At 37.2% G+C, this 20,105-nt stretch overlaps 1 protein-coding gene across 5 annotated transcripts in view; it reads right to left on the bottom strand.

Annotated features, from left to right (window-relative positions):
* Positions 1–399: 399 nt before the first annotated feature.
* LOC110848727 (cyclin-dependent kinase 4) overlaps positions 400–20,105 on the bottom strand; it is a 33,952-nt gene continuing 14,246 nt past the window's right edge. For 4 of the 5 annotated variants that reach the window (XM_035851454.1, XM_035851452.1, XM_035851453.1 and 1 more), the window contains 6 exons: positions 4,246–4,593; positions 3,936–4,124; positions 3,694–3,815; positions 3,426–3,593; positions 3,074–3,234; positions 400–2,763 (listed from right to left, as the gene is read on the bottom strand). In XM_035851454.1, coding sequence (XP_035707347.1) covers positions 2,376–2,763; positions 3,074–3,234; positions 3,426–3,593; positions 3,694–3,815; positions 3,936–4,124; positions 4,246–4,363 — 1,146 coding nt within the window. In that variant the 5' untranslated portion in view covers positions 4,364–4,593 and the 3' untranslated portion in view covers positions 400–2,375. Of the gene's footprint in view, positions 2,764–3,073; positions 3,235–3,425; positions 3,594–3,693; positions 3,816–3,935; positions 4,125–4,245; positions 4,594–8,211; positions 8,926–20,105 lie in introns of those variants that run through there. The other variant, XM_022096009.2, reaches the window with a different exon arrangement.

Below are 20,105 nucleotides of genomic sequence, written 5' to 3' on the forward strand. Positions count from 1 at the left end.
ATGTGTGTTAAAGTAAAGCCTTGTCTCGCGATTAATTCATTCAGAACAATTAATTAACCAATTAACCTTCACGTAACGTAACGTATGCACATAATTATCACTACGTTCATAATTCATAAATTATTTCACAGTTGACATCCTATCCAGTCAGTCATAAAAATAGTCTTCAGAGTAGTTTGTTTCTGCATATAATTTCGTACTGCTAAAATGAAAGTCGAAGAAGGGCGCAATCATGGAACAAGATGTAGATGACCATAGTTAAGTCCTGCTCCTATTGCATTTTCATTCTTACTTTCTCCAAAGCATCAAAGTTCCCACAAATAGTTAAATAAAAGTTGAATAAGTCAGCACAATACTTAAAATTACTCCTCAATAAGGTAATGCGCACGACAAACGAGATTTGTGGTCTTTAAAAATTGTCATTTTATTCATTTCCAATATAATCTACACAATCAATAATATTTCTGTTATACATAATGCACATATAAACATTTTTATGAACATGACATCTTCCATACATAATCCACACACAACATACATAAACAAATTCTAAATAAGTAATAATAAACATGGAATAAATACATGATTAAATGTGAATGTACACATGAATAAAACCACTTTTCTCCACATTTTATACCCAGTTATCTTTGATAACTCTTATTATAATTAAAATATTTTTTTCGATAACACATTACATGCACAATTATTTAGATGCATATAGTGCAATATCTCAAGTCTCTCTGCTCCAGAAAATGCTACTATGAAAAACAATGGTCCTGCTAATTTTTGTTTATTTCATAATTTATTGTTCTTTCAAACTCGACCCGTTAAAACCGAAATGAACTCTTCTCCTTCCTCTTCTGGACGCAATGATGTATGTACACAGATATGTATATAGAAATTATTTGTTAAAATACAGTAATTTCAGAACCTGATAAACTATTATGTACGCTATCAGAGTCATTGTTTGTTTAACATTTTCATTGTCAAATTGTAAAGCAGAGGAGTTTCACTCGTTGATGTATTTAGACTAATTATTTATTCAAATCTATCTGGTTATCACTAATGTAGTATTTACGCGTACTAGTGAAATCTTTAGTTTTTAATCAGCAAGGTACTTGATTATGGGATGATTTCAGGTATCAAGGTAAACTTCGATTTGAGCAAAGACATATTATTGTGTACTGATAAGTCCCTGTTTATGTGGTTGGATTAATCAAAGGGATAAGTTTAGCTGGATATGCACGGGTATGCAATTCACGACTACAGGAAATTACTCGATGACAATTTCTTTCAGCAACAGTCAAAGCAAAACCTTAATTACGTAATAATTTCAATAACGATTTTAAAAATCTCAATGGTATTAAATTCAATTATGTATGAATCCATTTTTCGACTTTAACGGTTAAATTAAAGGGATACGATAAATTACTTGTAATTATTACACGTAATTATAAATATAACAATACAATAAGTTAAATATTATGTACATGCGCAATCGCCCTCACTAAATAGTTTACAAATAATAATAGCGTAATATGTATAATAGTCATCAATCATTAGTCTAGTTACATATACTAATATCTAAATATAATTAAATAATCAAGTCACGAAATCGTAATTTCTTAGGTGTACCATAACTATTGATTACAATTAATAAGCGTACCCAGTTATAAAAGCCACAAAGTGGCATAACAGTCCATTTCCAACAGTACATTTAGACTTTCTCTCTTGAACCAACCTTCTTAGAAAAGCCTATTAAAAGCAAGTTGTAATACCTATGTGATGATAAGTTAAAGCTAATACCAGCGACACGAGGCGAAACACGACAGGCAGGAGGAGGTAATAATAATAGTACTCTTAATAGGACGAGAATATTATTAATTAATTATGTATGCGTAAAAATCGAGTGGGACTAGAACAGCACTAATCTCAAGTTGTCGTGATAATGGTCATGTGTCAAGTTTAGTTGAGTCACATAAATAACATCCACTACTAAACTTTCGAACGTGCCTATATCTCGATATTCTCGGTTCAGTACAAATTTGAAAAAATTAATACACTTTCGTAGATAAATTACAAAAATTCGTGTCCGTTAATTAGTCAAATATTTTTCAGGATAACTCCCAAAACCAAAAATTCTATCATTTTTTTTAGTATTTACGCAGTAGTAGTAGAATTATTTTAGTAGTTTTAAAACGGCTAAAAATATATTTGGATTGATTTGTGAATAAATCAAAACTTGTCTTTACATATCACTGTCGCCCAGTCATTCATCATACTGAATTCTTGCAAAATATGTATTAGACTGTAGTGGCGTTATTTGCGGTTTGACGAATCGGCGAATTTGTTACGAAGCCTAGATACCCCTTATGTCATTGCGAAATCATGGAACCATATCCAGAATCGTCAGCGGAGATGGATGAATTTAAAGACGAGGTTGTCGAAGTAGTTGAAGTATTAAGTACTGATGATACTGAAAACGGATTTGGTGACCGGACTGGCAGCATGACCCTTGCGGGTGGTACGCTAAGAAGTACGGGAGGTATTGCTCGCCCGTCAAAATAAGGGTGCAGCAGTGCGTCACGGGCATTTATTCTTTCGAGTGGTTTGAACGTAAACATTTTTTCCAGCAAGGAGATACCTTTTTCGTCAAGTTCAGGAAATACGACTTCAAGGTTTCGTGCCATTCTGGGAGAGAAATTGATGGGTAGAACTCTCGATTCGGCTGGCCATTGTTCATCTTTGGGTGTTCCGATAATGCTGTAAATAGAAAATTTCCAAGTTATAGAATAGTAACAATAAGTAGTGGGTAGGACATAAGAAAACAGGGTTATTCACCAGAAAATATTATACTAGTATCAACTACCACACCTTTTAACGAACATCAATTTTCAGAAAACCAATTACACGACGACACCTCACGAACCGAAACAAAGGGATTATTACGATGATGTCGAAGTAATACCCATCATAATTTAATTCACTTGTTATTAGGATTTTTTGCGAGAGGGGAGAGAAAATTGAGTAAGATGTTTCATATTTTATTGAATAAGACAAGACCTCAACTTACTCAAAGATTTTTTCTAATTGATCTCTCTCTGTCGCTCCTGGGAATAGGGGTCGTCTTTTGATCAATTCGGCAAAGATGCAGCCAACTGACCACATATCAATAGGAGTGGCATATGTACAGCCCAGCAGCACTTCTGGACTACGGTACCAGAGGGTTACCACCTGTTGATGAATAGACAAATGAATTACTACACAGTAACTACTAATCACATTCAATTAATTAAATATATTCGCGTCATTAACATTTTCTTCATCCGCAATTATCACAAATCGTCGAGTAATGTTCACAAGCATGCAAGTTTGAGTATGATTTAGTAAGTACATAAAACTAGTTTTATTCATAAAAAACTTACAACACTAGTCAGCCTCATGGTGAAATCGTAAACTTTTGCCAATCCAAAATCAGCAATCTTTACTTGACCAGTACGAGAAATGAGGAGGTTTTGTGGTTTCAAGTCGCGGTGGACTATTCGCTGACTATGAAGAAAATCCACCCCGCACAACAATTGAAACATTATGTCCTGCAAAAAAGAAGCACAATTGAGGCGATTAATCACCGATCTCACGAGCAAAAAATAGATGATATATAATGACAATCAACTATACATTATGCAGGCTTACTTTAACTTTGGCAGGCGACAAATCATCCGGTTTCGCTTCCCGAATATATTTTGCCAAATCCTTCTCAACGAATTCAAAAACCAGAAAGAGAGTAAGATTTTGTTCAGCGCCAACCCTTGGTCCTGGAAACAAAAGAAGGTGTAGGAAAATTTTTTTATTAATTGGATTTCAGAACTATTTGATTTTATTTTATGTTATCGACTTGATATTTGTTTCATTAAGCAAATCTATGTTTAACTAACCATGACAAACGTCAAGGAACCGGACTACATTGGGGTGTCTAAACCTGTCCAATTGTCGAACTAGGGAAATTTCTCGAAGAATGGAAACTGGAACACCATCCTCGTTAACGGGTATTCTCACTTTCTTTAGGGCAACATAGCGTGTGGGGTCGTTGATATCTTTAGCTTTGTAAACTGTTCCATACGCACCTGGAAGAAATTAAGCAAAATGACGATGTAACTCAAAACTCAATACAACAAATTATTATTAAAACACTGAAATCATTAGACCTTTCAGATGAACTTAATTAATGCATTTAACAAGTCTCACCATTGCCTATGACGGCTTCTTCCTTGTATAATTGAGCCCTGGAGGGAGCGCAGTTGAAGAGATCTGGAGCGAAAGCGGTTCTCATGGTGTGTTCCTGACGCCGCTGCTGCTGTGTCATAAGGAACGGAAGGAACAGAGTCCCACTTCCTCTTAACACCTTCCCACCCAGCGTGACTTCTTTCTCAACCTCGCCGCTGACCGTACTGGTACTCGAACTACTTTCCCCACCACCACTCCCACTCCCACCACTAGCCGCACCCTCACCCTCCACTATGACCCAGTAGCAACCACGACTAACACGCACAATAACTTCTCATTTTCGATCTTGACTTAATAACGGTCTTGAACCTGTTGACAAACAAAGGAAAAAAACAGCGTCAGAGTTGTTGCACAATTTTCAATGATAAGCCGACTTTGAAATGAATATCGTATATCGATGCATATGTATATATGTCCTCTGCGCAATCTAATCACTAACCACCACTACGAACGAACCGACTCTAATTATGCACTACAATGATTAGTACAATTATAATTTGTTGGGTTTTTGATAAGTTTTCAACTTTTGTAATTTATTAAACAGTAATTTTACGGATTATTTAACTCGCTTTTACTTGGAATAATATCTGACCAAATCCAACCACGAATATCAAAAGATAGATTACATTGAATTTCGGCCGAAATATTATAACATGGTTTATCAGTATTCCATCAGCATCACGAATGGAGTAAAATCGAGTTGGAAAACACCCTAAAATTCTGAAGATGCATTGATATTGAAATTGGTTGGATTTGATGATATGAAATTTTGATAATAAGCAGTGCCTTCATTGATTGATTTAATTATCTTTCACGCATATCTTTCATGAGCCAATGCAGTCATTCCTTCGTTCCCTTTGATATATGGACTACTTTGCCGCAGATATGCATAAATATCCGTAAGGGAACAGGAAGGGAAGCCATATACTTATTTCGTTGCGTTCTTTTATTACCGAAATATCAGCCAAATCTTAAACAGGCTGCATAGTAATCCAGATAAATATAAACTCTTTGAAATCCACGGCACACATTTGTACTTGTTATTATTACCATTACATATCGCCCACTGATGAACATTACGTGAGTGACTAGAAATGAAAACCGAGCTCCTTTAGAAGGTTGGACTCGTCGTGTGTGAAAAGGAAAAGATCTCGTCTCAAATCCAAATCTATCTAAAATCTCGGCTCCAGTTGTCCGTCTTAAAGGCGATCATGAGGATGATGATGATGTTCTCCGTGCTGAATCTATCCTAAATCCTACCCCAACAAAGTTACTTACACGCACTCCATGTACGTATCTAGAGCACTACGAATAAGCTCTCAATCTCAGAGTATACTCAAAATTCATTCAACTCTTTCTAAAATTCCAACCAGATTATATGATCCCACATCACATCATCTCTTCCTATATTACATTACGTAACTATTTCTATTTTTATGAGAGAGATGTTGGGAATAAACAAAAAACATTATACAATGAACTACTTGATCATATTGATAATATGGCTTCATGGCTTCACTCACTCTCTTAATAATCCTTATAAAATTTAGACTCAATTGTAACGAGAGGGCCGTTAGCTGAGGAGAGAGAAGAGATGGAAAAAGGAACAAACAGTGGAGAACAATCTAAATCTCTTTGTTACACCGTTCCCCATTCTTCAAAGGCATCTCATACATTTCTTCCACGTCTTCTTCTTCATCATTCAACATTACAACATTCCATTCCAATTTCCATCCCTCTCCCAGCGAAGAAGAAGAAGAAGGACCGCAAGCAATTGTAAAAGTTTGGTGGACAGAGAATGTACAATACATTCGTATGTATTTAGCTGAACTTCAACTTCCTCATCGTTCTCTAGCCCTCTCTGCTTGGTAAAACTTTAAAGCAACAGGTTGCTGCTGCGCCCTTTTAAAAGTGTAACAACACTAACAAAACTTATTGCTTTATTTTATTTTAGTTGAGGCAGCAGTGCGAGCAGGCAGAGTCAAGGCTCAAGTGCCGACGAAATTCATGGAAAATCACGGGGAACATAACTCTTAAAACTTGAACAGGAAATGGAATCAAAGTCATTGCTAGGTTTAAAACTCGATATTTCATGATTCTCATGATGATGGTGCCAGAGAATTTTCATAAATCTCGAGAATGCCATAATGTCATACAGAAAGAAAGAAAGAGAGGAGAGAGACAGACAGAAACAGGGCATGAAACGGTTCATTCACTGACGGGTTTATGTTACCGGAAATTGATGCAGTTTCCTTGCAAAAGTGGGACACGCTCCGTTTAAGTTGAGGCTCCTCCGAAGAAGACCCTTTAAGTACTACAACCACACACCAATAATCGTGTCATGAGAGTAAAGATGACGACGACGACGACTGCGACAACGCAAATCCATGCTCGGTGGTCCAAACGTATGGACTTATTCATTCATTCTCTCATTGATGGGTGGAATTTACTGTTTTCAACGTATATGTAGACACTTATGAATAGCTATTCAAATAAGTCAAGTTTGTTAACCCTTCGTCATTCCTTTATCGTCCTTATCATGAAGGTTTCTCGATTTGTGTGTGCGAATCATATGCTGTATTTTACCTTCATTCCTTTAACACCAAGGTGAGAATTTGAGAAATGTACCTACGACGACATGCGCTCATAATCTGGCATCATGATGTTCCTTTTTCCATAAAAAGTTGTTTGATCAACTTTTTCTCAATTGAATTCAAAAATGCTCAGGGTGCAGTACTAAAAGATTAGCTAGTACATGTACCTACATAGCTTCATAACGAGCGAAAGAAATTAACAGGGGCCAAAAAAATCAGAGGTGAAGACAAACGGGATGATTCTCAGGAATTTCTGTGCACAATAGTGTCTGCCTTTCTGTAAAGAATCATTGTCAAAAAACACCCCATGTCGTCGGTGAGGTGGTCTATCTCTAAGGTATCATTTTCGAAATTGAAATTGTTCCCACTTGTTAGGCAAGTAAAGTGTAAGAGAAACGAACGAAACACAATAAATGGGAACATTGAGGATTGGAATGCACATTCATAACAGAATTTCAGAGAAAGGCGTCAATTGGAAAGCTCCCTTGCTGAGATGCCTGCATACTTCGTCATCCATCAGCAGCCAGTCTTCTTGATTTTAGTTGAAGAATAATTTGCTAGGTTTTGACTTCTTCTCACGGTTTGGTTTAGAAGAAGGTACCGTAAAAAGTGAGTTTATTTCTCTCTGGGCTGTAAAGTTTATTGTTGAAGACGTCGTTGAACCAATTAGCTGATGAGCTAAGGCTTTTCTTGAATGGAGAAGAAGAGAGACTTGAGAGACGAGTAATGGAATTTTGTCAGGTAATGCACCATAAAACAAAGACCGTTTCATTTTGATCTCCTCCTTTTATATCCGTGGAAAGGATGGATGGTTGCATTTCGAGCAGATTTTTCATTGAGAAATTAACAAGGATTAGGTAATTCAGATTTTTAACATTCTACTTGATTTGCCTAAAAGAGAGATTTTCCTGATAGTTACATAATAATGCCAAGAATGAGACGGGTTTCCCTTCTTTGTTTGAGCTATTGGGGCATGATCACACAAACAATATGCTTCCAAGACGTCCCAGCAATAAGACCAGGCACTTTTATAACTAATATTATCCTATACTTTGTAATTTCTGTATTCTTATTAGTCATTTAATCTATGTAAATGTGCTATTTAAAAGATTTTAGCGGAAATTGGGCTTTAAATTTATCATTCGGAATGCAATACAAAGTTAGATATGTATGAGATGCAAAGTGATAAGATGAAAATTTGTGAATGGTGTGTCCATTCAAATTCAAGTAAATGAAAGAGATTTAAACGTCCCAGATTCATAATGGTCTTAAGTTATTTGATTGATACTGAAGAAAACAAAATGCAAAAGCAAGTACATTAATGAAAACGCACATTTTACGCAAACATGGTCGATCCCATACATGTGCACGGTCCAAGGGGAATAGGTATGCACTTTGTTCGGCAGTCGCAATTTCAAACAAATTCAGCACGAGTAGTCCAGCACTTTTACATACATTCACATAAACCGTAGATTGCAGATCACACAATATAAACTGTTGATTGATACTCTTTAGATACAAAATCTTGAGAGATTATAATTTGCAAGTGTATATCTTGGTAAACTTTTGTACATAAAATCAATATCATTTAGATATTTTAAGCGTATCGATTACTTTTTCTCATTTGAACACTGTTAAGAAAATCTTTGAACTTTCACTTCGGTGAGATGGAATACAAAACGAATACATTAATGATGGTAAAAAGGAGATATGTATTTATGTACTTCGTCGTATTACTTAATAAGCGTATTACGTTGTGTAACAATGAGAACTGATGAAAACTTTCTTTCTCCGAGTTGTTGCATAAGATTTTGATTTTGAACTACCTCGGTGACTCAGATCCTTTACAGATCTACTTACACGTACAGGTGGGTGATACGTTGTACTGGCATAAATATAAATAATTTCTTAATCACTGAGACAATAATCAATTTTTGAGGAGGGATATATACGTAATAAAAAAAACTTAAAACTTAGTAAAACTAAGTAAAACACACAAACTAAAGAAACCGACCACACGTACCGGAGTCCTGAAACAGACTGATGACTGAACCACTAAAGACCCCAAGACTCGACAACTTCACTAGAACTCAACCTCCCTTTGCCTGTGGCCGATGCGATATACATACGACCACATTTTCCAAAAGCTACCTGGCCTGCCTGCCTGGTCGGATAAAGAAGAAATGCAGGGATACCCTTCTTCTTCCTTTGTGCCATGCCATCCAACACGCTGAATGTATATTACGCTATTTTTCTCGCGTTCACCAGTTCAGATCGGCCTAGGTGAGAGCACAATGGGTCGTGTGAAACACTTCCACTTTAAATAAGGTATGTATGACCATGGCATGATGTTAAGTGTACGATGGGGGTGAAACCAAATGGGCTGATATGAGAGGAACATTACATTACAGATAAGCAGGCAGGAGCAGCAAAATCCATAATAATATCAAGTGCGAGAAATAAATAACTCTTCTCTGGTTCATGGAAATGCATCGTCGTCGCTCGTCCTGATGGTAAAACTTCTCTCGAGCAAAACAAAGCTGAGGCAGGGCAGAGTACCCTTAATAAAAATCAGCCTTTTTCTTTCCCTTCAGCAGCCGAGAGCTGTGTGTGTACTTACCAACCATCCGTTTACATTTCATTCCCAGACTTCAGTACACAAAGAAATTCCTCAACAGCCAACCCTTTGATGACGGTGGCATGTTTTGTTTGCAATGAGCAGAACTGTTAAAGTGGTTCGTTCATTCTCTTTCTTGGTATGAACGAAAAGGTGAGTCTTTACTTTGGGCAGTACACTCTGATTATTAACGTGTTGCGCACGCCGGGGTTGAAATTCCCAAGAGTCGTGTAGTAATGAGTTGTAGTAATGATGTAAATCCCTTAAATATATTGTAAGGTAGTTTTAGTGCAAGTGCCGTGTGCCCAAAACCCACTTTCACTCACTTTCTCCAACGGGTCACACGGGTCAGAGGATTCTAATGGGAAGGATTAACCTTCCATCTTCACCATAGATAAAAAATGTTGTAACCAGGCAGGGTTTTACCAAAACTTGTGAATGGAATTGTTCGTTGACCAGTTACGGAATAACCTCCATGCACATCGCACTAATCTCACAAAAGTATCGCGCAAGGCAAATTCCAAATCGTCATCCAATGTAATCTCTGTATTATCTCATCGGTTTTGTACAAATAACTTCATTCATTCAACTTTATTTGCCATCAAATCAAATTCGAAGGCTTCAAACTCATTAAAACCTGAGCTGTTTGATTTACGGAGAGGTTTTCTTCCCTCTTCTTCTACTGACAATCAAGATGTGATCTCCGATCCTCCCAGTAATCGGCTCGATGGTCTAATAAGATTGGTTATCGTTGTAAATTGCAAACTCAAACTGATTGATTAAAACCATACATGTCGTGGTATATCATGAGCAGCGCTTAATGGGGGAGAGGAATCCAGTTTCTAGTACTTGATACTTATACGAATACCATGCAAAATACAGAACAATCTCAATTTGCTGACTTCATCTTACGAGGTGTAGTAAAAAAATCCACCAATCTAAATAATGGGGTGTGTGATTACAGTCTCATAAATTCCAATCGAGAAAACATTCCCAAGTAATAAAGCACATTCATCAAGGAACAAAAGCTCACTTTTTATTGACCAGGCAAAAAATTTTTGCAAACTGGAGAATATTGATGACAAAATTCATAAAACCTAAGCAGAGATAATGCTTATAATGTAATGAGTAATGAGAGAAGAAGTACCATTACCATCAAGGGTCGGAAAATATGTACCGACGTACAGAGTCACTATTATTAACAACGGCACAATAATTAAAATGCAGATGTTGGACACACAGCATAGCAGAGCATATGCATATGACTCCCAACCCCAAAAAGTTGTCCAGAAATTATTTGACTATTCAACCTGGGACAGAATACCTGACTGACTGAGCAATAGAATTGGAGTAGTATGTAAAATAAAAAAGCTGACACGTTGGCTAAATTTATATAAAAAAACGGATCGGTTTACTTGGGGTTGAGAAACCGACAACCTGGGGTTGCAAGTGAGGTAACCGGATTCAGGGAGTTGAAATTGAAATCAACCCTTGCCTGCACCCCACCCTTATTGACTACAATACGCAATAAACATCAAAGATTCCTTCCTACCAGGTGAGATTTACACTATAAATTTTACCTTTTGGGGAAAAGTAGGTACAACAAATCAGACCGAATACCTGCATAACTTAAGTCATCCGACAACACACATTTATTTCGCGTAAAGTCACAGGTTAGCAATCCTGTCATGACAGAAATACAAGAATTATTACTTTTTGGTCAAGCAAGAATTCAAGATCATATACATAATATGCATTCCTGCGTACTTAGCTCACTTCTAATAAGACAATGCCTCTCTCAAACCAGCCCCACAACTAGCCAGCCAGACTAAATAAACACGAACCTTTGGACAGTCCGTACATATGTATGTATACTTACCAAAGATAAGTAAGGGTGTTGGAAAAAGAAAACACATGCCATTACGGAATATGCCTGCCTACCTACTGCACACCTCTCTCATATGCCAGCTGCTCTCATCTTTTCACCATTGTTGGAGATGAATAAAATTCACATTCACCCGGATTTAAGGTAGGAATCTAAAAAGATAGAGGTAAATTGGTATGGGCACGTTCGTACTGCTGCTGGCACATGACATATCGCATTGCATTGCACAGATCCACACCTGTCCTACTCCATAAAGTACGTTCAAGCCAAACCTTGTCCCTCTAACGAAACCAGCCAAGGATTTGAAATCTATTGAATTAAATGCAAACAACGCAACATGAATGGGCACAAAAACCCCAGCATCGCCGAAATGTTGAGAGAAATTTTCAGCTGGATTTGCTGGACGCACGTTCCGTACGCGTACCTCAGTCAGTTCCTTCATCCAGTCCCGTCACACATTAAATTTGATTTTTCTGAAACGCCCGTTTCAAACCATGGTTCGTCTGTTGAAGGAATTTATGCACGGGTGAAGGTGAATGAATCGTTGTTGGAGCTGCAAGCTAAAACATGAGGACTAGGGTAAGGGAACAGTTGGGGTTGAAATAGGGAACAGATTCTAAAATCCTAGACCTTCCTTCGGCGAAATGCTTTCTACTAAAAAGATCTTTCGTTATGATATCTCCAGCAGTAAGTCTCCTACCAACCAACCACTAACACAATGCGGAGACTGTCAGGACTTGTACTCTCTCAACTGCAATGTCATTAACGAACGGTCTCATACATACAAAGGAAAGGTGGGTATTGTGCACAAAATGGTGTGATGGGTACACGACGCCAAGGTTGCCAGCCGCTGCAATTAATTTCCTTTGTTAAAAAGTACGTAAACCTTATAATGGGGTCTCCTCGAAATGTCGGGCTATAAAATTCGTACAGACTGTTAAACTAACAACAACTGAAATGTCGAACGACAAAATGTTACTTTCGTTTATTTCATTTATGTAAATAATGTCCACATACATATCACTTTCACCAGATTTTATTTTTGCCAGTCTTTTCCAAATTTTGGAAAATTGTTTTCTCATTAATACAATCACAATCATGTAGCCACAAATTATTACGCAAAATTATTTTCCCACGGATAAAAGATTAGAAAAACGTGAGCACAAAACCAGAATATTGTTTCCTCTGTCACAAACGATTTGCCGATTTATCTAATCTCTATAGCTCATCATTTTTGCCCTCCGACATGTGTACATACGAGGAAAAGAGTGGGGTTGATTAGAATGTGAATCAGATAAATGATTTGATCAACTTTTTTACAAGATTTTTACAATCCCGTTGAAATGCTAAACCAGCAGATCGTGATGATCCTCGGCCAAAGTTTAAGTAGCTGATACACCACTTTTCTCAAGTGTCTTGCTCGTAATCAACGTCATACAAATGTACCCAATTCTGCAGTTCGCATGCATGCCTGACATAATCCGCCTTTCAAGTTAGTCTAGTGATGAGATAACCTGATGTCTCAAATTCTTAGCTTTTTATAAATATCAAGAACCCCTTAAATGTAAATTTTTCCACACTTTTACGATATAAAGTCAAATTTTTCCTCAAACAAGTCTACTATACGAGATTAATCTCCAGAGCGGTCATTTCCATAGGTCGACCAACTGCTGTTGTCGTCCGCCTTAATTTAAAACAATAACCAGTTGAGCGACCGAGCCAAGGACTAACCGCAAATGAAAGAAGAAAGACAGTTCGCACAAATTGCAACCCCCACCAAAGAAATTGCAGATCAGATAGACCAACAAATCAAACTTTAAATTCCGACCGACCGAACATCCAAAGCCAAGACTTTGCAGATAGACATCACAGCACACACAATTAAGTTTGACTAGTTACATCACGACGACGATGAACCATGCTACCAACCATATCACATTTACATTTTACCCAAGAAAACAATAGCAATGTACATGCAACAGATGGTCACCAACAAAACCAAGCCAAGCTATTTGCTAGATATATAACCAACCCATTCACCACCAGCCAACCAACTATTTAACATCCGTCAAATGTGATCAAGATCCAGATCTTTTTCAGAAGAATACGAATTGCCACCCCAGTTTCTGCATCTTTCACAAGTCGTGTACGACTTGTACGAGACAGCAGGCAGCACGACAAGAAAATGAAGAAAAAGAGGAATGCCTTACGACCATGTAGGTATGAATGTTGATGTTGAAGAGGGAATTTGTTAAACTTGCACTCTCTCTGAGATTATTAGCAATAAAATTCAACAAGACCAGAGATCACAATCAATTTACCAAAAGCTACAAGAGCACCGGCCAAAAAATCCTGTCACAGGAAAATCATCATTTTAACACAACCCTTAAGGCGTTTAACTATAAGACAATTCTGACACATGATCGTATTATGTCTCAAGGAAAAATTCCACCATAAATTCTCAAAATCAAAATCCCAAACTAGAAAACCAACCTGTCGGTCAAACAACGCAATGAATTTGGATGATATACATGCAATATGTACATAATACATAATATTAAGTCTACATATATGTGACGCTGTTGTTATCAGGAGAATATCAGCTATCAACATACTTTATACATAAAAAACGGTTCAGCCAGTCTTCAATAAATTATCCGGATCAAACAAACCAGGTTGGCTTGCAAATCAAATGATGAAGTGTGCTCGTGCCATGCACTTTTTCTCGTTCTCTTTTATGAAGCAACTAATCATCTGTATACCTGTCGACTTGAGAGTATGCACTCGTATTAAATTCAGCTAACCACTAAATGTAGCCAATATGTTCAACTAGAGATACATATATTTTCAGAAAATCCGAAAGCTGTATAATGAACAATCTCTAAAGTGTGCAATGTTGTTACCTGTCTGTTGCTATTGCATGTATGTAAATGCGAGACGAGGTTGTAGCACTAGTCGTGATACATATTCGGTTAAAATAATCTGGCGATTCCTTTTAACACCTGTTGCTTTGTTGCAAATCATTTAATTTGGAAAAAATCACAAAGCAATCTGCGTACACGTCATAGAATATTGACCCCAGTTCTATAAAGACGGCATCCAAATGCTAATTAATAGAAATAACGCCAAGGTAATTGCATACTATGTAAAGCATATCATTTGCGAAAATATCCCAAATTTTCAATGCGAGTTTTTAGATCAGACTATCACTTTATTTAACACACGAGCTCAATAACTGCACAAGCTTCACAATCTTTATAATTAAATGCAGAAAAGCAGATAAGTGCAATAAGCCAGATAACCGAGCCTCCACAAAATGTATATATAGCCAATAAATGTACTCTATCAATTCCATGAATTGAGTGCAAAGCCTGCTGCAATATCATTCACAAAAACATATTCAGCATTTATTGAATTGATGGATAACACGAGTCGAGATATTATGTCACCAAGGCTTATCTAACCAGACACGAAACAGGTACTAAATAGATAACAAGCCACTCACATGAACAATTTGTGTATATAAAGTCGCCTTTCATTGCAAGAAATTTATCAAGCATTGATACAGCACGAAATACTAGAATTTACTATTAACTTAACCATGTAAGTATTTATTACCACTGCCAAAATTCGGCAAATTAGTTTTGAACCCAATTATACCGAAAATCAAGTAGGACGAACCTATTATCATTCAATTACCCTTCTGTGAGGTCTAATCCACTCTCGTTACCTTTTGGTAAATACTTCTGAACTAAGAAAGACATGAAATGCGGGACCTCACATACTTATTCATTTAGCTTTCAGTACCTACGTAATCCAGCAAAAAGCAACACGAATAACAAACGACCGAATTTCACCACTCCAGCCACGAGTGTTATTTCATTACATTGTCATTCTATTAAGGTTTACGTACATACAAGACTACACCTGAGATTTTATCCAACGGGCAAACAAATAAGTATCAACCCAGTTTATCCATGTCTAAATTGATTGTAATGAAGAAAGTAGGAGTGCGCAGGAGTGTATGCATGCACGAAGTGTACATTCAAAACATTATGTAAAAAGATGCCCATCAAACCAATACAAATAAGTTCTTTCGTAATCAGTTCGTAAGGAAAAAGTGGGCACAAAAAATCTGTACATAAAGCATTAAATAATGTATGTACATACAAAGTACGTTTATCCATCAACTTTCCCACACTCGTGAATTGAAATCACAAATTCAGAAATTTATCCTTTTACAATTGTAAATTGTACGATTTTTAAAAAATGCACAACTTTGTTAATGCCCTTAAATTGTTCTATTATCAGGTTGGCAAATCTCCCCCATTGACGTGGTGAAGTGAACCGTCATAATAACGTTCTCTGGTCATCTACCCCTTATTTGTGTACCCTTTTGTTGGTTTTGACCTGCATGAACCAATCCATCCAAAACGTATGTATCCCTTAATTTATCACGAGAAATATGAAAACGATGTGGTTAAATAGCAACACCAACCAAACGTCGTGTCGTGTCACGTCAGCTCAAAATTTATCCATATGACGATGAAAGTACGGAGAGTAAGAGGAAAATAATGTCTACATTAATTGGATTAGGTGAACAATTTACACAGGTTATGTGTTTAACTTGTACTCTACGCTGGACGGAAGATGCGACTACACGAGTGTTTACTTTCTCATGATTCATTCGTATTTTTACCAGTGACCGACAACTTGTAACCTGATCCTCTGACAACTACTAAAAATCCTCTCACGTATATATTCAGCAGCACTACACAAAAAACAGCGGGTGGGGATATGTAAGGATATAGAGAAATTCGAGGCCAGGCCGGGCTAGGACTTAATTGCTACTCATATTCGTTAAGACGATTTACGTGCATATATTATATTTTCTTATCTGGTGATCATCAAGCTTAGCATTTAGTAGTTAGTTAACCATCCAAGCTCTGGACCGCAACCGCATAAGAAAACTGAAACCTTACTAACTATGAAAATGAAGGGGTTTATCAATTTTGACACGCCCTGAACCCCACCAACTTGTGTATGCAGTCATCATCAGTAAATAAAATGAGAATGACACCACAACTGTCGTTTTATCTACTTTTTGCATGTGTCAAGCCTAGTGTCAACCCCGTCACTTTGCATGCATAATAGAAATTAAGTAAGCACCGGCCGGTCCCATATAAAATTCCCATGCACGAGACTCCACCAGGGTGAAAACGTCCTTTACTGCTTATTTGCTTCAGTGCATGGGAATTTCTGTGGTAAGGTTGGCACACGCAAGACGACCTCACTTCACTCATGAATGGTACACGGACTCAAGGGTCCTGGCCAGCTAAAAAAAGCTCATTCTCACACACAACTCATTCGAAAAGAAGAAGGGTATTACGGAATAAATAAGGGAGAGCGTAGTGTCATCATCATGAAGCATTACACTCGACACGAAAGAAATAACGACATAAAAAATCTACCATTCAGTTATCGTGAGAATATTTGCCAGAGTAGGTACATACGAATGAACGGTGTACGGAAATTTGGGTATGGAAATTTGGGTCTCGGAAATTTGGGTATGGAAATTTGGGTATAAGGAAATATGGGTATCGGAATTTTCGGTCTGCAGAAATTTTGGTCTCGGAAATATGGGTAGCGGTATATTTGGGTATGCGGAATTTTAGGTATGGGAAATTTGGGTATGACAAAAAATTAGCAGGAAGCAGAAAATCCCACACCCAAATTTCCGGGAATCTTTGATTTCAAGCGAGTTTTTAACCTCCGGGATGTAGCTCATGTAATTACTTTGAAAATAACCCGTTACAAACGAAATGTAGCAAAGGGGTGAAAACACACGGAATTGTCTTTGTGGCACGCCCACAACGTCTTTCAGCACTTTCCCGTCATTGTCTAACATCACCCTTCGTCTCATTTTATCCCGTTTTTACACCCCACCTGCGTAATTCTAACTTACACGACCATACCTTTCAATACACACCCCACATGACAAAAGTCATTTTTCGACATTCGACACCGCCCACACGGTTACGGAGTAGTCGCACGTCGAAATGATGGCGATTTCTGAAATTCCCGTCCAAAAATACGTCTAAAACGGTCAACACAAAAAATTCGACACCTTTGACCTTTGGCTTCATCACCGTGGCGCCGTGACCTTACGACCTACAACGCCAATCTTCGAACTCATCCCGTCCCTTAAAATTAGAAACACGTTGGCGAAAACCGCATATCGAAATACGAAACCATTCTAAAGTTATCGTGGATACAGACGGACTGACAGACGGACGGACATTTCCATAAAGGGGTTTTCACCCCTTAATAATCGGCCCTTTTAAGCGCCACCACATTTTTCGAAGAGCAATTGCAAATTGTTGAAGAGTATTTTTTGTCATACCCAAATTTCCCATACCTAAAATTCTGCATACCCAAATATACCGCTACCCATATTTCCGAGACCAAAATTTCTGCAGACCGAAACTTCTGATACCCAAATTTCCATTCCCAAATTTCCGAGGCCCAAATTTCCATACCCAAATTTCCGGGAATCGAATGAACAGAACACGTAATTTGACGAGCTTCAATACATGCATATTTGGCTATGCACAAATTATAACTGTAAGTTACAGTCTGTAACGCTTTGCTGTCTAATAATACAAAGCTGCAAAAATTGTGTACCTAATATACAAAGTTCAACCAGAAATATATGCCCGATTGAAAATTGACTTAATCTTTGGTTTTTAAAGAATCATTTTCAATTCCGAAGATCTTGTCTCAATCTCACCTGAATCTTGACAAGGTGTCGGATCAGATAAAGAAAATCAAAGTGCCAGCTATTCGTTGATGATTCGCAAGATTCAAAAACTTTGTAGTGACTTCTTCAAATAAAACAATATACAAATATTTTCTCCACGAGTTGCTTATTGCTATACATATGCAAATACTTGAATTCTGATGACCATTAGAATATAATACTGCTGCGCACGAGGAGAAACCAAGCCAGAGATTTTTAACCTTTCCAAAGTAAATCTTTACATATCATTTCAAGTCAACAGTTTCGGAGCAAATAGTTAGAGAAGGTTTTTATAAATAGCTGATTTGCATAATTCATAAGACAGTCAACAGGTATATAATAAGAAGTGACAAACCAAGAAGGAAGTAGCAGCAGCACAGGAGGAGAAGAGGACAATCCACTGACAGATCACGGAATTTTATATATTTAAGTACATATTCGCAAAAAAATCAAGGTTTTAGTTATTCAGCTATCTCCTCAGCTCAAAGGTTGTACCATTACATATAAATTTTAGACACTGTATCAGCACTTCGGTTTTCTTAAAAAATCTTTAACTGACTGCAACTTTGTCCAAGACTTACTTTTCCATTCGTCAACTGTCAACCAATTGTGCAACATGTTTTATTCCAGATAATGCAGAATTTATTTGGGACATGCTTCAATGATAAAATTCTTACTACCCGAGCACCAGACATGGACATAAATATTGCACAGCGATCACTTGCAGTTTCGTTAAACATACATGATAATTAAGACTATCATCTCAAGCAACACGTACGCAGTCTTGTAGTACAAACGCCATACATGAATTTCTGTGTCGTGACTGAAAACAAGAGCTCATTTCCTACTTAATAATAGTTGACCCTCATTATTAAGTAGACAGACTTGTATTTCTAATTCCTGATTACAATTCAAATTTTGTGTTATTCGTCGTTGGAAATCCTCTTGTTTGTTATGTAAAGCGGTCAGCAAATAAGAAGGAGTTTTCCATTCATTGATCCATGATTTGAGTAGCCGGGCCCAAAAAAGATTACAATGTTCTGTCAATAACTTCATGTGCGAATGCATGCTCATAATCGTCTCAGTGTTTGTGAAGAGATGAGAGACGATCAGAACACAGCGTAAATCTGATATAAATACATAAATACTTATACGGACGGACTTATTAAAAAATGACTGACTGACACTAATGGTCGGTTGCTTATGCGTTCTTAAGGAAGATAAGCCAATCTTGTAAAATAAAATATTTGCCTTGTGCCAACACCACGACTCACCCATGCAAAATTCTAATATTTAACATATTTTATTCAACAAGATCACGTGGAAAGAATGGTTATATGCAAGTGTTTTGAATCTAATGGAAGTCACACAGCAAATTAAAATCATGGAGAAACGAAACAACAATAGCAAAGTCGGAATCTTATTATGCTGCACAACACAAAAGTCCAAATTGTGTGGGACAGTAGCAAGAAAAAGATGAGATAACGCTGATGATAACGCAAAACATAATCATCATTATCAGGAGAAATGCATAGCAAAAAAGTGCATCATTTTGCCCTTTATTTGCTACGAGGACACCATTTTGCATGCTAGGAACTCACCCTATCTCAACATACTTATATATATGCGACAAATAATAGAGCAAACTAAAACGCAAAAAAGTCTTTGCTATCGCCTCAGAATAAAATATATGTATATAATATGCAAGTACATAGATTACAAAAATTAATATTGTCGGCAACACGAATTGTACTTTTCAAGCGTGCTATTCCCATCGCCTTATTAGTGCTATTATGCAATCTCATAAACTATGGCAAGCCAACCCACACCCGTCCGTTCGTTCTCAGGAGCAGCATGCATATTAAAAGCAGAGAGAGAGGTTACCTCAACATTCTTTTGTCCACCAGACCGTTTTCCTACAACAGC

Source organism: Folsomia candida, unplaced genomic scaffold (assembly GCF_002217175.1).
Source record: "Folsomia candida strain VU population unplaced genomic scaffold, ASM221717v1 Fcan01_Sc004, whole genome shotgun sequence".
Lineage (NCBI taxonomy): Eukaryota > Metazoa > Arthropoda > Collembola > Entomobryomorpha > Isotomidae > Folsomia > Folsomia candida.